We start from the raw sequence: 16082 nt of genomic DNA, 5'->3' as shown, positions 1-16082 counted from the left end.
TTTGCAAACTGGAGATCTGTTGAATAAAAAGCTAAATAACTCAAAAAACACAAATAATAAAAAATTAAAACCAATTGCAAATTGTCGCAGAGTATCACTCTCTACATCATACTAAAAGTTAACTCCGGGTGAGCAACCATGTGTATTATAATAAATAAAGTGTTTTTATATGGTCAATGAACTCCTCGGTAACTGATAAATCCCCTCTTGTAAGAGGGGGTACTGTATTATATATATATATATATATATATATATATATATATATATATATATATATATATATATATATATATATATATATAAAATAGTAACAGGCACACTGGGGATTTTGTTTAACCAAACTAACTATGCAGCAATCACTTTTTAAAAAAAAAAAAAAGAGCGCAGGAGAATTCACCCCAATGCTTTCCTTCTCACCATCTTACTCCCACACACTGCCTTTGTCTCTGTTGTTTTTTTTGTTTTTTTTTTAGCTGAACCATATTGATATTGACCTTGGCGGAACCTTCCTGTCTTTCACTAGTATTTAACTGCAAATGCCACAAAGGGAAGTACAGTATATTTTTAAATCTGAGACTGTGATAAATCCCCACATAGAGATTATTATGTTTTAGTTACATTTTTGTTTTAGAAAATGCAACTGCACATCCACAAGTCGGTTTACAATCCCAACATTTCTTTGCTGGGTATTTATTCCACAACCTTGCTGCCCTCATATTACAGCCTTCCTAGCTTCCAAACTGTTAAGGTATTGCCATGTCTTTGAGTCACCCATATGTAATAAACTAAGAATTCATATTTATTCAACTGCATTTAATTATACATAAACATTTATATGGTTAACAGAATAAAATTCACCAAATTATTACATTAATCGCTTACATTATGATTCTCTTTGCTTGGCCTGGAAACACAATTAAGGGTGTATCTAAATTAATAAGTCAAATCAACTGCACTTGCTGTATTTTTCTTTCTTTTTTTGTTCTAGAAAAATTACTAAAGGATGTGGTTTATAATTTAGAGCTTTGGCAGATAAAATGCCTTGTATTTGTCTGCTTAAATTCTTTGAATCAACATGGAAAATATATTAGTATTTTAAAGGAACAGTAATAGCAAAAAATGAAAGTGTTTTAAAGTAATTAACATATATAATACTGTTAGCCTGCTGTGGTAAAGCACAAGTTACATAGCACATAACAGATAAGCAGCCATGTCCAATACAACAGTTATCTGCTGTGTAACGGACTCTGAACTGTTCTAAATTGATACATGTAGTTGATACATTTCTTATCTTTATCCCTGCTAAGCAGAATCCCTGAGTTTCATTAAAGGCAGCTGTTAGAATTGATACAATAGTTGCTAATACTCCAGAGAAGCTGCTGAGAAATGTAACAACTGGTGTAGCAAAATTGTAACATTTCAAAATCTGCACCTGAATTACTGAGCTGCCAGACTGAACCAACAGAGACAGGAACTTGAAACTTAAAAATGTAATTTTGGAAAAACTGTCAAAATGGGAAACAACTGAAAAAAAGTCTTTATTTCTGGTGAGCAACAACTGAACTGTAAAAGTGTTTGGAAAGAGTTTTTTTTTTATAACTCTTTATTTATAGCAGTTATATGTTTATAACAACAAATTGACAAACAATATTAACAGAAACAAAGTATGAATCGATCACATACTCATTATGGTTGTCAACAGTTTGTCCCACATTGTCCAAATGGCTGCATGAAGGTCGAGTTTATCCTCCAGGTGGGCTGAAAGTGCATAGATTGGATACATTTAAGTCTGTTAATGACAAGTGAAATGGAAAGGGAGGGGACGAGCCAATGTTAGGGCTATTACTCAGCTAATAGCTGTCAGTATTTGAAAAACTAGCTTGCTTGGGTGTAGCGCTAATTTAGGGTAAGGTAGGGACCAGAGGCAGGCCAGGCTTGCAGACTGCCCTAGCAGCATTGGGACGTGCCTGTTTGGTATGGGCGTTTGCGTGCACATGCACAGTAGAGGCTTTCAGTCGCATGCCCGTAGAGGTGTTGGTGCACGCATGTGCCTAGAGGCGCAGTACAGGCGTTCGCGTACAAGTCTAGTGTCAGGTCCAGTCTAGGGGTAGGAAGAGGAGAAGAAGAGGTAGCTGCCCAGTGCCCCCCAATTGTTGCGCCCTAGGCAGCTGCCCTGGAAGGGTCAACAATGCTGACTCAGTAGTGGGTTTAAAGAAATTGTTCAGTGTAAAAATAAAAACTGGTTAAATAGATAGGCTGTGCAAAATAAAAAATGTTTCTAATATAGTTAGTTAGCCAAAAATGTAATGTATAAAGGCTGGAGTGATTTGACATATGTCAGTCAGATCAGTACTTCCTGCTTTTCAGCTCTCTTGGTTTACACTGACTGGTTACCGTGGCTACCAGACAGTAACCAATCAGAGAATTGAGGAGGGGGCACATGGGTCATATCTGTTGCTTTTGAATCTGAGCTGAATGCTGAGGATCAATTGCAAACTCACTGAACAGAAATGTACCATGTGGCCCCCCTTCAAGTCGCTGACTAACTCAGAGTTAGAGAGCTGAAAAGAAGGAAGTTGGATTCTGGCTGTTTTATTAGACATCTGTTCACTCCAGCCTTTATATATTACATTTTTGGCTAACTAACTATATGAGAAACATTTTTTATTTTGCACAGCCTATCTATTTACCCAGTTTTTATTTTCACACTGAACTATAATACTATATAATTCCTTTAATAGTTACCCCTATTATCTGAGAAGCTTCGGTCCATAGGGCTGAGACAATGGGGCAATGCCACCAGACAATGCCCCCTGTTGTGCAACCTCTGAAGCAAGTGGGTGGAAAACTTGGGTGAATGGTGTGTTTGTATTTGGGCATAAGGTACCAGTAAAACACCACTTTATACGCTGTTTCTTTAACCCCTACATTGGGGGAGAATTTTCTGATAGACCCCCATATTTTGGTCCAGGTTTCAAGTGAGATTGGAGCTCCTAAATCTGACTCCCAAGCTGCCATGTATTTATGTAAAATAGGAGACGCTGCTTCAATCAGCTGGGAGTAGATTAATGAAACTACATTTCTGGTTCTAAGTGGGTTACGGCAACAGAATTCATACAGCGAGCCCTCTAACTTAGCTTGATGAGGGGCTGAGAATCATAAAAGTGGGAAAGTTGGTTGTAACAAAATTGTTCCGTGACGAGGATAGCTGCTGTGTAGCCATGGGGGCAACCAATTAAGTTGGGAAAAAGCAGAAAAGGCACAGGGTACATAGCACATAACAGATACGACACCATTGTATTGGACATCTTTTATCTACTATGTAACCTGTGCTTTCCCTGAGCATGCTAACAGTATTATTAGTATATGTATATAACATATATAATATGTTAATTACTTAAAAATGCTTTAATTTTTGCTGTTCCTGTTTTTTTGTTATACTTATGTATTTTCCATGTTGATTGAAAGAAGTTAAGTAGACAACATACAAGGCATTTTATCACTGCCAAAGCTCTAAAATATAAACCACATCCTTTGCTAATTCTAAAACAAAATGAAAGTTAAACTACATAAATCAAAAACAATTGGAAAACCAAGAACAGCTTATATATTATTTGAACCTGACATAGAGCTGTAGAATAGCTGTTAAATATAATCCAACATTAACTAAAGTATTGTTCTTAGAAACAGAATTGCTTCTGCCATATTCTCCTTCATAGAAGCTCTTAAATCTGATTTGATTATTTTCAGTGCTTCTATTTAAAATTTCTTCAGACTCCAAGGCTCTGGGAAAAAGTCAATCTGCATGGAAATGCAAAAGTATTCTTTAGCCCTGGCACAGAAAACACCTCCTCTGTTATTGCTTTAAAGGGGTAGTCCACCTTTAAGTTAACTTCTAGTATGGCATTATATGTCCTATTCTTGGCAACTTTTTAGTTGGTCTTTATTTTTCATTATAGTTTTTTAATGATTTGTCTTCCTCTTCTATCTCTTTCTAGCTTTTAAATAGGGGTTACTTAGGCTCCTGTTCCTAGTCCAGTCTCTCATTCAAACAACTTCCTTGTTGCTAGGGTAACATGAACCCTAACAACCAGAAATTGCAAATTGTGCAGCTCATGAATAAAATGCTAAAAAGTTCAAAAACCATCAAAGATAATAAAAAACAATTACAAATTGTCTCAGAATGTCAATATCTACATCATAATAACAGTTATTTTAAAGGTAAACTACCCTTTTAGTTTAGTATGTAGATGTTTGAGGGCTGTCACAGAGAAACCACAGAGGGTAAATGGACAAAATCAACATTACTATCTTGTATTCCAACAGGGACACTGACCATACGAGTTCCATAAGAGCAGTTCATATATATTCTTAAAGGGGTGCTTCACCTTTGAGTTAACTTTTAGTATTTTATAGAATAGCCAATTCTAAGCAACTTTTCAATTGGTCCTCAATTATATATTTTTTTTATACAGCATTCAAATGTGGGTCACAAATGCTTTGTAAGGTTACACATTTAGGGGGATATTTATCAAGAGTCGAATTTCGAATTGAAAAAACTTCAAAATTCGAATTCAAAAAGACCAACCGAAATTAGTTTGTTTTTTTTGGGTCGATTAGGTCAGTTTTCAATCGAATAGGTCCGTATTCGGTGGAGGAAGGAATAGTGCATTCGATCAAATTCAATTCGAAGTTTTTCTCATAAAAAACTTAGATTTTTCAAAGTCCACCAATTGACTTCAATTAGGTTCTAGGAGGTCCCCCATAGGCTAAAACAGCAATTCGTCAGGTTTTAGATGGCGAATGGTTAAAGTTGAATTTTTAAAGAGACAGTACATGATAAATTTCGATATTCAAATTTTTTTCAAATTCAAATCGAATTTGGACTATTCCCTAGTCGAAGTACACAAAAAATAGCTCATTCGAAAATTCACCTCGACCTTTGATAAATGTGCCTTCAACAGAACAAAGAAAGGGGATGCAGTTCGCATCTGAGCTCACCCGGATTTCTCTGTGTCCATCCAGTCGCAGCCTTCACGAGTTGCCGGTTACTTCATACCGGTTTCCACTCCTATAATCATCGCATCCCCGTGTTTGCGGCGCTGATCCTGGACAAAACTCGGACAGCAGTGTTGAATACAAAATTCAGGCTTTATTCCATACACACAGAAAAGTGATTAAGCGGTGGGTAGGTATACACGCTGACTTACGCGTTTCTTGCCGGATCCACCGGCACTTCCTCAGAGTCAGTGAATATCACGTGACTCTAGAATTAAATAGCAACAGTTTCTGACATCAGTGCTCTAAAAAACAGGTGCGGTCTAATTAATCAACAACAATCAATGTGCAAATATTCATATGTGACTACATATTGTGTCATTAATAAAAAATAAAAAGCTTAAAAACATAACTCGATATCTATATATATGTCATATTTCAATGATTAGTCAAATTTATATATGCAGCCATATTATTTTTTACAAGAAACGCGTAAGTCAGCGTGTATACCTACCCACCGCTTAATCACTTTTCTGTGTGTATGGAATAAAGCCTGAATTTTGTATTCAACACTGCTGTCCGAGTTTTGTCCAGGATCAGCGCCGCAAACACGGGGATGCGATGATTATAGGTTTGATAAATGTGCCCCTTATTGTTACTTTTTATTTCTCATATTTGTATTCAGGCACTTTCCTATTCATATTCCAGTCTCTTATTCAAACCAGTGTCTGATTGCTAGGGTAACTTGGACCCTAGCAATCAGACAACTGAAATTGCAAACTGGAGAGCTGCTGAATAAAAAGCAATGAAAATCAATTGCAAATTGTCTCATGGTCGCATTACTCTCTACATAATACTAAAAGTTAATTTAAAGGTGAACAACCCCATTACCAGCACTTGCACTTCAGTGGCCCTTAAATTTGTGATTTAAATCCAGTCACATTCCAATGTGTATGTGCTTATAGTATTAAAGAGAGAACCAGTTTTACACCTATATTTGTTTTGGGGTTTTTTCTGCAATGATTAAAAACAAGAGGGCTGCCACCCTTCGTTCTTTCTGTTGCACTGCGAATGAATCAATAAGGATTCAGATTGTCTGCCCTTTACTGTTTATTTGACTCTCCAGGAAAGCAGGAGGTAAGAGGCTCAGCTGTTAATAAAGCGCTTCTTTGTCTGAGAGTCATTCGCAAACTTCGCTGATGACAGCATGCCGTCCTAATATTAGATCCACCCACCTTGAAAGCAAGAAGAAAACGTTTGGCCAAAGCAATATGTTCCGGGCTTTGTTACACAGAATATTCCCTTTCTTCCCTCGAGCTTCCAGCAGAGCTGTGCCAGTAGGGAAGTTTTTACATCAGCTTTCAGTTAAAACGATTAGGAATTATAAATTCTCCACCACTGTCAAGGACTACATTTCAGGCAAATCATGACTGCCTTCAGTACATGTTCAATACTTCCAAATATGGCTTTGTTTGCCTGTTTCCAACTGAAATTCATCTCCCAGAATCCTCACTGCTGTCGAAGGTTGCTGTGATTTTTAATATAATATTTCTCACTGGAGCAATACACCGCTGTATTGTATATAGGTTCTCCATGTCCATAACTAGTGATGAGCGAATCTGTCCCGTTTCACCAAAAATTGGGCGTTTTTACACACTCAACAATTTTCTCGCCCCAAATACATTTATCCTAATGTATTAGTCAATGGGCATTTTGTTATAACAAATTTTTTGTCCTAATGCATTATAGTCAATGGGCATTTTTTTCTTATGGCGACTTTTTTGTCCTAATTTATTAGTCAATGAGAGTTTTTTCTTGTGTCGACTTTTTTGCCTTAATAATAAATTAGGGATGCACTGAATCCAGGATTCGGTTCTGGATTCGGCCAGGATTCGACCTTTTTCAGCAGAATTCGGATTCGGCCGAATCCTTCTGCCTGGCCGAACCGAAGCTGCATATGCAAATTATGGACAGAGAGGGAAATCGCGTGACTTTTTGTTACAAAACAAGGAAGTAAAAAATGTTTTCCCCTTCCTACCCCTAATTTGCATATGTAAATTAGGGTTCGGATTCAGTTCGGTATTTGGCCGAATCTTTCGCAAAGGATTCGGTGGTTTGGCCGAATCCAAAATAGTGGATTCGGTGCATCTCTATAATGAATTAAAGTCAATGGCCATTTTTTCTTATGGCGACTTTTTTGTCCTAATGCATTAAAGTCAATGGGTGTTTTTTCTTATGGCGACCTTTTTCTCCAAATACATTAAAGTCAATGGGTGTTTTTTCGCGGCAACTTTTTCTGCTGCATATTTTTGCCGCAGTTTTGTGAAAAAAATTGCAAATGCGAAATTCTGAATTTCGATGCGAATCCATGGCTCAAATAATTTGCTCATCACTATCTATAACCCCGTAATTATTCTCAGTTACAGCAAAATATTTCACCAAGAGAACTTCCAGCCAGCAGTGCTATATATTTTTAATAAGAGACTGTAGGACAAAACATGTTTTAGACTTCCATGGGTGCACTGATGTATATGTAACTCCTTTTTGTATATTTATTCCTATTGACCCACCTCTGATAATGTTGCTCTTTTTGTGACAGGTGAATATACTCCATTTAAAAAGTCGATACAAACGCCCTTTTATTTGAATAGGAGCTGCCATACTGTGCTCCTTGGATGAGGCAGTCTTCCTGGCCATCTACAGATCTTTAAGGGGCAGATTTATCAAAGGTCGAATTTTGAATTAATGCAAATTTTACTCTAATAAATTTGAATATACTCACAACTGAAATGGGAGGTTATTTAAGAATAAATTCAATCGAATTTGAAATGATCAGATAGGAATGATCCGAAAATTCGATTTGTATTTGATTCGTACGAATTGAGTTTTTTCTTTAAAAAAAAAAAAAAAACACAACGACTTGAATCTCAGGAAGGCTATTAACATTTTCTAATGGGTCACTGGACATCTGCCATTGACTTATACATAAACTCTGCAGGTTTTAGGTGCCAAATAGTCAAATTCAAATTGTTCCCAGGCTCAATGTTTGATAAATCTCGAATTTAAATTCTAGTTTGGATTTTTCCCAATTCAAATTTGTTTTGACCAAGAATACAATTCGAAAAGTGTTTGAATTTGGTTATAAATAGAGTGCAGTTCTGTTGACAAAGCTATTGGGTAATGTCATACACAAGGACAATGACGTGTGAACTCCCTTTTCTATACTCTGATAAAATGTTTATCTTATAATCTATAATTTATATTCTATACTTTTATCCACTATTTGAGTGAAATCTACTAAAAGATAAATGCAGGTTCTGAAATTGCATGCTGTTACTAGCTGGAAGGGCTGCAGTGTTTCATAGCCACCATATGGAGCTGCCAGATAACCCATTGGTTTATTCATATGTCCAGCGCAATTGGTTTTCTAAGATATAATTATTTTTTGCAGAGCACTGGAATTACTTTGGCTCAGATGAGAATCTAGGCCCAGTTGCTTTAAGTGTGAGGAGAGAGAAGTTGGAAGATGCTAAAGAAAATGGGCCGCAGTACAACTACCGTGTAATCTTCAGATCCAGCGAGGTAAACATTGCTATTCCTATTCACTATGTGCAGCACAAACACCCAGTGACTGTAGAGTCTTTGCCATGATTATGCTTTCTGAAATGGAAATTCTCACCTAAAACCCAAAATCTCTTATATACCATCATCATGCTCTCCTCTCCTAGTAGGAATTCCCAGCCTTCTCAGTCATGCAGTGCCTTGATCAGATATAGATATAGATTAGGAAGGCTATTGCTTTGACCCCCATGTACAGGCTACAAACTCACTCAACTGTAGCAGAATCAGCATCCATATTGGCACAGATATGACCTTCTTCTCTTTATGTATCTAACATGATAAACGTGCAGCGTCAGAATATTGGGGAAATACTGGATATATCTGAAATGTAATTGTGTGATGCTTAGACAAGATTTCAGTTTAGAGATAGAAAAAAAAAAAAGGTTTACTTGTTCTAATAACAGCAAAAATGTGAAAAGGCAAAATTCCCCTTTAAAAACAATAGTATAATTGATTTGGAAAAAAACGTGTATTTATGTTAATGTGTGTTTATTTATAGCTTATGACATTACGAGGATCTGTGCTTGAGGATGCTGTCCCATCCACTGCAAAACACGGCACGGCTCGAGGATTGCCCCTCAAAGAAGTACTTGAGCACATTGTTCCAGAGCTGAATGTTCAGTGTCTTAGACTGGCCTTCAACACACCAAAAGTGACGGAGCAACTGCTGAAGCTGGATGAGCAAGGGGTATGCATGAAATACACGTTACGTTTCTTCAATGGCTTGATGTTTAGTGACTAATATCTACAGTAAATGTTGCAGAAATGTTATGCCAACATATTGTGCAGGGGTTTAATATTCTGTGTATCGCATGCACCACTATAAACTTTTATTACAAACGAATTATGTCTAATGCAAAATATGTCAGAAGGCTCATGGGCCTCAACCAGTTGGCCCTTCCCAAATGTCTGGCATATTGGGAAATCAAGCGAGGATATGGTTGTACCATGCAGGAGACATCCTATTCACAAAACTGGGTATATAAATCCAATGGTTAAAAAACATTTATAAACCACATTTTTTTCACTTACTAGTTAATAAGGGCATATGTTTTTTTTGTCTAGTCCAATCCTTGTGTCAGGGATCCACCACGAAACACCAATCCACCACAAAACACCAAATTGATTTTTCTGGAGCTAACCCTTATGATATTCCAACTTCACCAGTACATTCCCATTCAAACAAATAGGAAGGAGCTGCTACTACTAACGAAAATTGTGATCAAAATGTGCTTGCGTTTAACACTGTACATCAAGAGCCCTTATCATTGAACAATTTAAAACTGCTACTGGTCATTATGTAGTGGATGAAACTTATCTGTCTTCTAAAACAGGCATTCTTAAAGGAGAACTAAAGCCTAAAGACTAGAAAGTCTATGGCCATTTTTTCTTATGGCGACTTTTTTGTCCTAATGCATCAATGGGTGTTTTTTTCTTATGGCGACTTTTTTCTCCAAGTGCATTAAAGTCAATGGGCGTTTTTTCACGGCAACTTTTTCTGCTGCAAATTTTGGGCGCAGTTTTGCGAAAAAAATTGCACATGGCGAAATTCGGAATTTCTAGTAGACTAGAAATGTTGTACATTATGTTTTGGGCTTCTGTACCAGCCCAAGGCAACCACAGCCCTTTAGCAGGGAAGATCTGTGTCTCCAAAGATGCCCCAGTAGCGCCCCATCTTTTTTTCTGCTGATTCACTGCACATGCTCTGTGCTGCTGTCACTTACTGAGCTTAGGGACCCACTCACAGTATACTGCACAGAATATAAGGCTGGTTAGTAATTAATACAGATAATTACTACATGTCAGCACAGAAACCAGTGCAATTAGCATCAGAATTTAATAATCAACCTTGTAGCATCGGCTTATATTACAGGCAAACCTAATTGTCTGCTTGATAATTAGCAACTACCCCTAAGCTTAGCTTCTCAACAGCTGCTCAGAGCCCACTAAGCCTATGAGTGTTGTAGACACTTTCCAAGATGGTGACCCCCTGTGACAAGTTTGAAGTCCTGGATCATTGCTGCTGTTGAGAAGCTGAAACTTTAGGCTGGTGCAATAAGTTCATCATATAAAATAGGCCATTTTAGCCACATTCATTTTTAGAGTTTAGTTCTCCTTTAAGGCATGGGTGTGGAACAAAAATAGGTTACCACAATTCCCTTGAATCGAGTGATATTCCTATTTGAATATAAGAAATAGTGAAGGAAAAAAAACAGTTCTTTACTGGTTCCATTACTTAATTGGGTCCACTAAGAAAAAGGTTAAGAAAAACTGCTCTAAAGGAGCAATTTCATTCCTGCAGAAATGTTTATTTAGAATTCCAGGAAATAGCAACATTTTGTCCAGAGCTTTGATGAGCCTTGTACTTGCTGTACTTTATACATCAAATGTAAACATAGAGGATTTGCTGTTCTGATCCATATGTATACTTCCTTTCCAAACAAAATCAGTCTGCAGCTGTATATTTAAGAAACATGAATAAATGTAGTTATAAATATTTCTCCTCTCAATATGCAAAAAGTTAAAGTTACTAAAAGCAGTTGTGATTATGTTTATCTTATTTTCCTTTTATGTGCAAAACAGCACCATTTAAATTGTATCTTCATGTACAGTAAAAAGAGGGATGCACCTTTAACACTCTGTTTACAGACAGAAAAATGCATTTCCTAAGCCTTTCTCGGATATCTCGGTTTTAAAGAAATACTGACACCAGGAATTAAACCTTTTTTTAACATCTTAATGATAATATTGTCTTTGCATGCTATTTATAATTTTGCCATAAAAGTATTTGCTTGATGCTCCACATTGCCTATCCATTACCCATGTTCCTCAATGAGGGGGCTGCCATATTTGTGCAGCAGAAGAAACTATTAGTATTAGAAACTATAACAGTTGCATATAGTTTATAAATGAGCAGAATTCCTGTTCTGACTTTTTTTCTGCCCAAAACTGAAAATGTAATCTAATTGTCTGGATGTGACCTCTTGGACTGTGAGGATTCAGTTTTATTGTTATTCTTTCTTTTATTATCTTTCTTTTCAGGCTCTCTTCTATTTATTTCCCTCCTGATTTCCAACCTACTGCCTGGTTGCTAGGGTATTTCATGTTAAAATTCCAAGGCAAAGAGCTGCACAACAAAAAAAATTCTGCAGCTCTTAATTCTAAGACTGTTTTCAGCTAGTCTTAGAATTAAGATATCTACATCATGCCAAAAGATATCCCTAAAAGACCAGGAAAGCCGTTTACCACTTGGGGTGCCAGCTGTTAGGCACCCCCAAGTGAATGTATTTACTTATCTGAAACCCCTGGCCAGTGCTCCTATCAGCAGAAAACTGCACCGGCTTGGGGTTATTCCAGTGTGCACCACAGAGCGATCCTCTTCCGACTCTTTCTTCTCGCGGCTGCGCATCTGCATTAGAGTGAAAAGCCGAACTTTAACTAAATAGTCGGCTATTTCGTTCTACTGCTTGCTGGAATAACCCCGGGCCAGTGCAGTTTTCTGCTGATAGGAGCACCGGCCCGGGGTTTTAGGTAAGTAAATACATTCACTTGGGGGTGCCTAACTTTTGACACCCCCAAGTGCTAAACAACTTTCCTTCTCCTTTAAAGTGATACTGACGCTAAAAAAAATATTTTTTTCACTGATAGTTCTACTTTTGTAAGTAATTGTTACTTGAAGTTCATAAACCTGACTGTTTTGCCAACCTGACTGTCTCTTAACCTGTCAGAGTTTCTAATGCTAACGAACTACTACTACATAAATATGGCAGCCCCTCATAGAGGAAAAAAGGGGTTAAGAAAATGTAAAAGCATCAGGCAGATACTTTTATGGCAATGTCATTATAAACAATTATTTTCTGGTGTCAGTATCTCTTTAAGGTGAATTACATGTTAAAGAAAAGGTGTGAATCGCAAAACTGAAAATGCTTCAGAGATAAGCCTTAATTTTGGTAAAATTGCATACATTTTTTAATACTTGGATGATAAAAAAAGTAAAACACCCTCCTTTAAACAATACAGTACACTTCAGTTATAGGTACTGATAGGTCAGATGGACATGAGAGAAATTAATTCGAATTTTCTTTTCTTGTGAAACCAGTGTTATAATGGAAAAAAAGCTTGAATGAGAGGTGTAAAACATAATTTAAACCTTAACAAACGCAGCAGGATTGATTTGCCACCAATATGGATTCATGCAGCTTAGTTACCATTAAGTGCAAGATATTATTTTGTTATTAAAGAGAAATAGGAAATAATTTTTAAAAATGTGAATTATATGCTTAAAATTAACTAGATGACCTTACCATAATCCATTGTTTTCTGGAGAAGGGATCCCATGCTTATGGGAACACATTTGTTTAAGGGTCCCAAACAACTTGTTTTCTTAGGGAGCTAGGTTTAAATATAAAAGGTGGGGGCCAGCACATGACATAATTCCTGGGAGTAGCCAAATGAGGGCTGTGATTGGTTATTCAGTAGTGACATATGAATTGACAGGCTGCAGGAGGATCTTTTTTTGCCGTTAAACTTGTATATTCAGCTTTCCAAAGCTTACCTCCAAACTAGAGAATTTAAAAAAAGAGCACATCCACTGGGATCAACACCTTAAGGTGAGCATCATTGCATAGATATATAGATATATAGTAAGAGCAGGATGGATAGCTTTTTAGAAAGTCAGAAAATACAGTTACTGAAACTCTTAACTCCATACAATGAACGATCTGCTTTTTTTTTGGCAACATCACCAAACCTTAGTACAATATGCTCACCTTTGAGTTGGGTGATATTGGGCTGATTTATTTGTTTGGCTCAAGGAGCAAGGACTGAATCAATAAGCTCGTCATTGCTCCGACCAGATTTTTAAACCTGTCCGATCAACATCTGGCCAAGTTTTGGGCAGGGGTGGTTGAGTGCCCCATACACAGGCAGATAAGCTGCCAACTCAGACTGATGGCGCTGAATCGCAGCTAAAATCTGCCAATGTACAGTCTCTGATATTTCAAAGTAGATCCAGTGATTGGTCCAATTGCCATCTTAAAGGAATTGTTCAGTGTAAAAATAAAAACTGGGTAAATAGATAGCCTGTGCAAAATAAAAATTTTTTTCTAATATAGTTAGTTAGCCAAAAATGCAATGTATAAAGGCTGGAGTGATTTGATGTATAACAAGTCAGTCAGAACCTGCTTTTCAGCTCTCTTTGTTTTCACAGACTGGTTACCCTGGTTACCAGGCAGTAACCAATCAGAGACTTGAGGGGGGGCCACATGGGTCATATCTGTTGCTTTTGAATCTGAGCTGAATGCTGAAGATCAATTACAAACTCACTGAACAGAAATGTACCATGTGGCCCCCCTTCAAGTCGCTGACTAACTCAGAGTTATAGAGCTGAAAAGCAGGAAGTTGGATTCTGGCTGTTTTATTAGACATCTGTTCACTCCAGTCTTTATACATTACATTTTTGGCTAACTAACTATATTAGAAACATTTTTTATTTTGCACAGCCTATCTATTTACCCAGTTTTTATTTTCACACTGAACTATTCCTTTAAGAGTCCCTGTGAGTCAAATTGGAGATGGCTTCATATGTTTTTTTAACCATTCTCTGGATCATGTAGCAGGTTTCATTTAGACCTAAAAGGTCAGATTTGGTGGAAGCCCACAAAGGGAACAAAAACATTATTTTTCATTCATATAACCCTTGGGATATTAACACTATGGCATATGTGAACTCATCTTAGCTACAGTACTTAGTATCAGCAATCATAAGCCCCTGAACCTGTGCAATAGAATTGTATTGGGAAGTGCAGAGAGTAACTATAGACAGTAATTATTAATAAAAGTGCACTTCTCCAGCAGGTAATTTGCAGTTTTTACTTGCCCACCCCACAACATTCTGTGAATAGTACAGATGCACCAAATCCACTATATTGGATTCGGCCAAACCCCAGAATGCTTCACGAAAGATTTGGCAGAATATTTGCATATGCAAATTAGGTGTGGGAAGGGTAGACATTTTTTACTTCCTTGGTTTGTGACAAAAAGTCACATGATTTCCCTCCCAGAAGGAATCGGCCGGGCAGAAGGATTTGGACAAATCCGAATCCTGCTGAAAAAGGCCGAATCCCAAATCGAATCCTGGATTCGTTACATCCCTAGTGAATGGTGACCAGCAGAGGAAGAGGTACCTTGGGTTTGGGTGGCAATGCTATTCAGCATCTATCATGTTGCCCCTAATGTCCTGCTCATCGAAAGTTTTTTGTTAAAGGGGTTGTTCACCTTTGAGTTAACTTTTAGTATGATGTAGAGAGTGATATTCTGAGACAATTTTCAGTTGGTTTTAATTTTTTTATTAATAGTAGTTTTTGAGTTATTTAGCTTTTTATTCGGCAGCTCTCCAGTTTGCAATTTCAGCAATCTGGTTGCTAGGGTCTAAATTACCCTAGAAACCATGCATTGATTTGAATAAGAGACTGGAATATAATTAGGAGAGGGTCTGAATAGAAAGACGAGTAATAAAAAGTAGCAAAAACAATAAATTTGTAGCCTTACAGAGCCTTTGTTTAGATGTCAGTGACCCCCTTTTGACATTTGTAAAGAGTTAGAAGAAAAAGTCAAATAATTAAATAGGCTATAGAAAATAAATAATGAAGACCAATTGAAAATTTGCTAAGAATTGACCAGTCTATAATATTCAAAAAGTTAACGTAAAGGTGAACTACCCTTTTAAGTGTATATCTCCCCTTTGTTTATTTAATTGCCAATGTAAAGGGTAGGTAAAGCCCTTCAACATTAAAACCTTGTCTCTTATTTACAGCACCCTTTTCATATGTTTTTGTTCTGTGTAGATATTTGTCTCAATAAAAGGCTCAGTGAGTGGAATCAAAACCAATCTGTGCCAGAAAGCAATTTTCACCTGATTCTTTTTTGTACATGTAAACAATGCTCCTGTGTTTATCCGCTATTACTGGAAGCAAAGAGCACAAATGCAGAATTAGTCATGGGCGGAGCTTGTTGCTAATTATCACCCTGACCTCTCACATATCCTTTGATTTCTGCTGAAAACTGCTGTCCTCTCAACGCCTCTTCAGTCCTGCACAAATTACTTTCCTATTCATGGCCCTAATCCGTGCTGAATTGCAAACATACACTATAAAGAGCCCAGCACTGACGGCTTGTTTGTTTTCTTTTTCTATATAAATGATTACTACTTTAAATTCATATTGTACAGTGTGGGCCCATAGGAGCCTGTTACAGCCCAATAAATATATTCATGGCTTGGGTCCGGGCTGAATGCAATCATTTAGTGGTTCTGCTGCTCTGAATTACTCAGTACCTTCTAATACAATATTCTTTCACTGTCCATCGGAGTAACTATGCAATGTTTTGTTTAGCCAAAAAAAGAAGTATTTGTGTATTTTAAAAATGTATCTACCTTTATGTGGTCATGGAGCTCCATGGTGACT

At 37.1% G+C, this 16082-nt stretch overlaps 1 protein-coding gene across 6 annotated transcripts in view; it reads left to right on the top strand.

Annotated features, from left to right (window-relative positions):
- sipa1l1.L (signal induced proliferation associated 1 like 1 L homeolog) overlaps window positions 1-16082 on the top strand; it is a 155703-nt gene that overhangs the window by 86595 nt on the left and 53026 nt on the right. For all 6 annotated transcript variants that reach the window (XM_018231085.2, XM_018231087.2, XM_018231086.2 and 3 more), the window contains 2 exons: window positions 8450-8580; window positions 9119-9307. In XM_018231085.2, coding sequence (XP_018086574.1) covers window positions 8450-8580; window positions 9119-9307 — 320 coding nt within the window. The remainder of the gene's footprint in view (window positions 1-8449; window positions 8581-9118; window positions 9308-16082) is intronic.

The sequence above is a fragment of the Xenopus laevis genome, chromosome 8L (genome assembly GCF_017654675.1).
Source record: "Xenopus laevis strain J_2021 chromosome 8L, Xenopus_laevis_v10.1, whole genome shotgun sequence".
Taxonomy (NCBI): Eukaryota; Metazoa; Chordata; class Amphibia; order Anura; family Pipidae; genus Xenopus; species Xenopus laevis.
The sequence above is the reverse complement of the archived record's forward strand: the minus strand, read 5'-3'. Positions and strand labels throughout refer to the sequence as shown.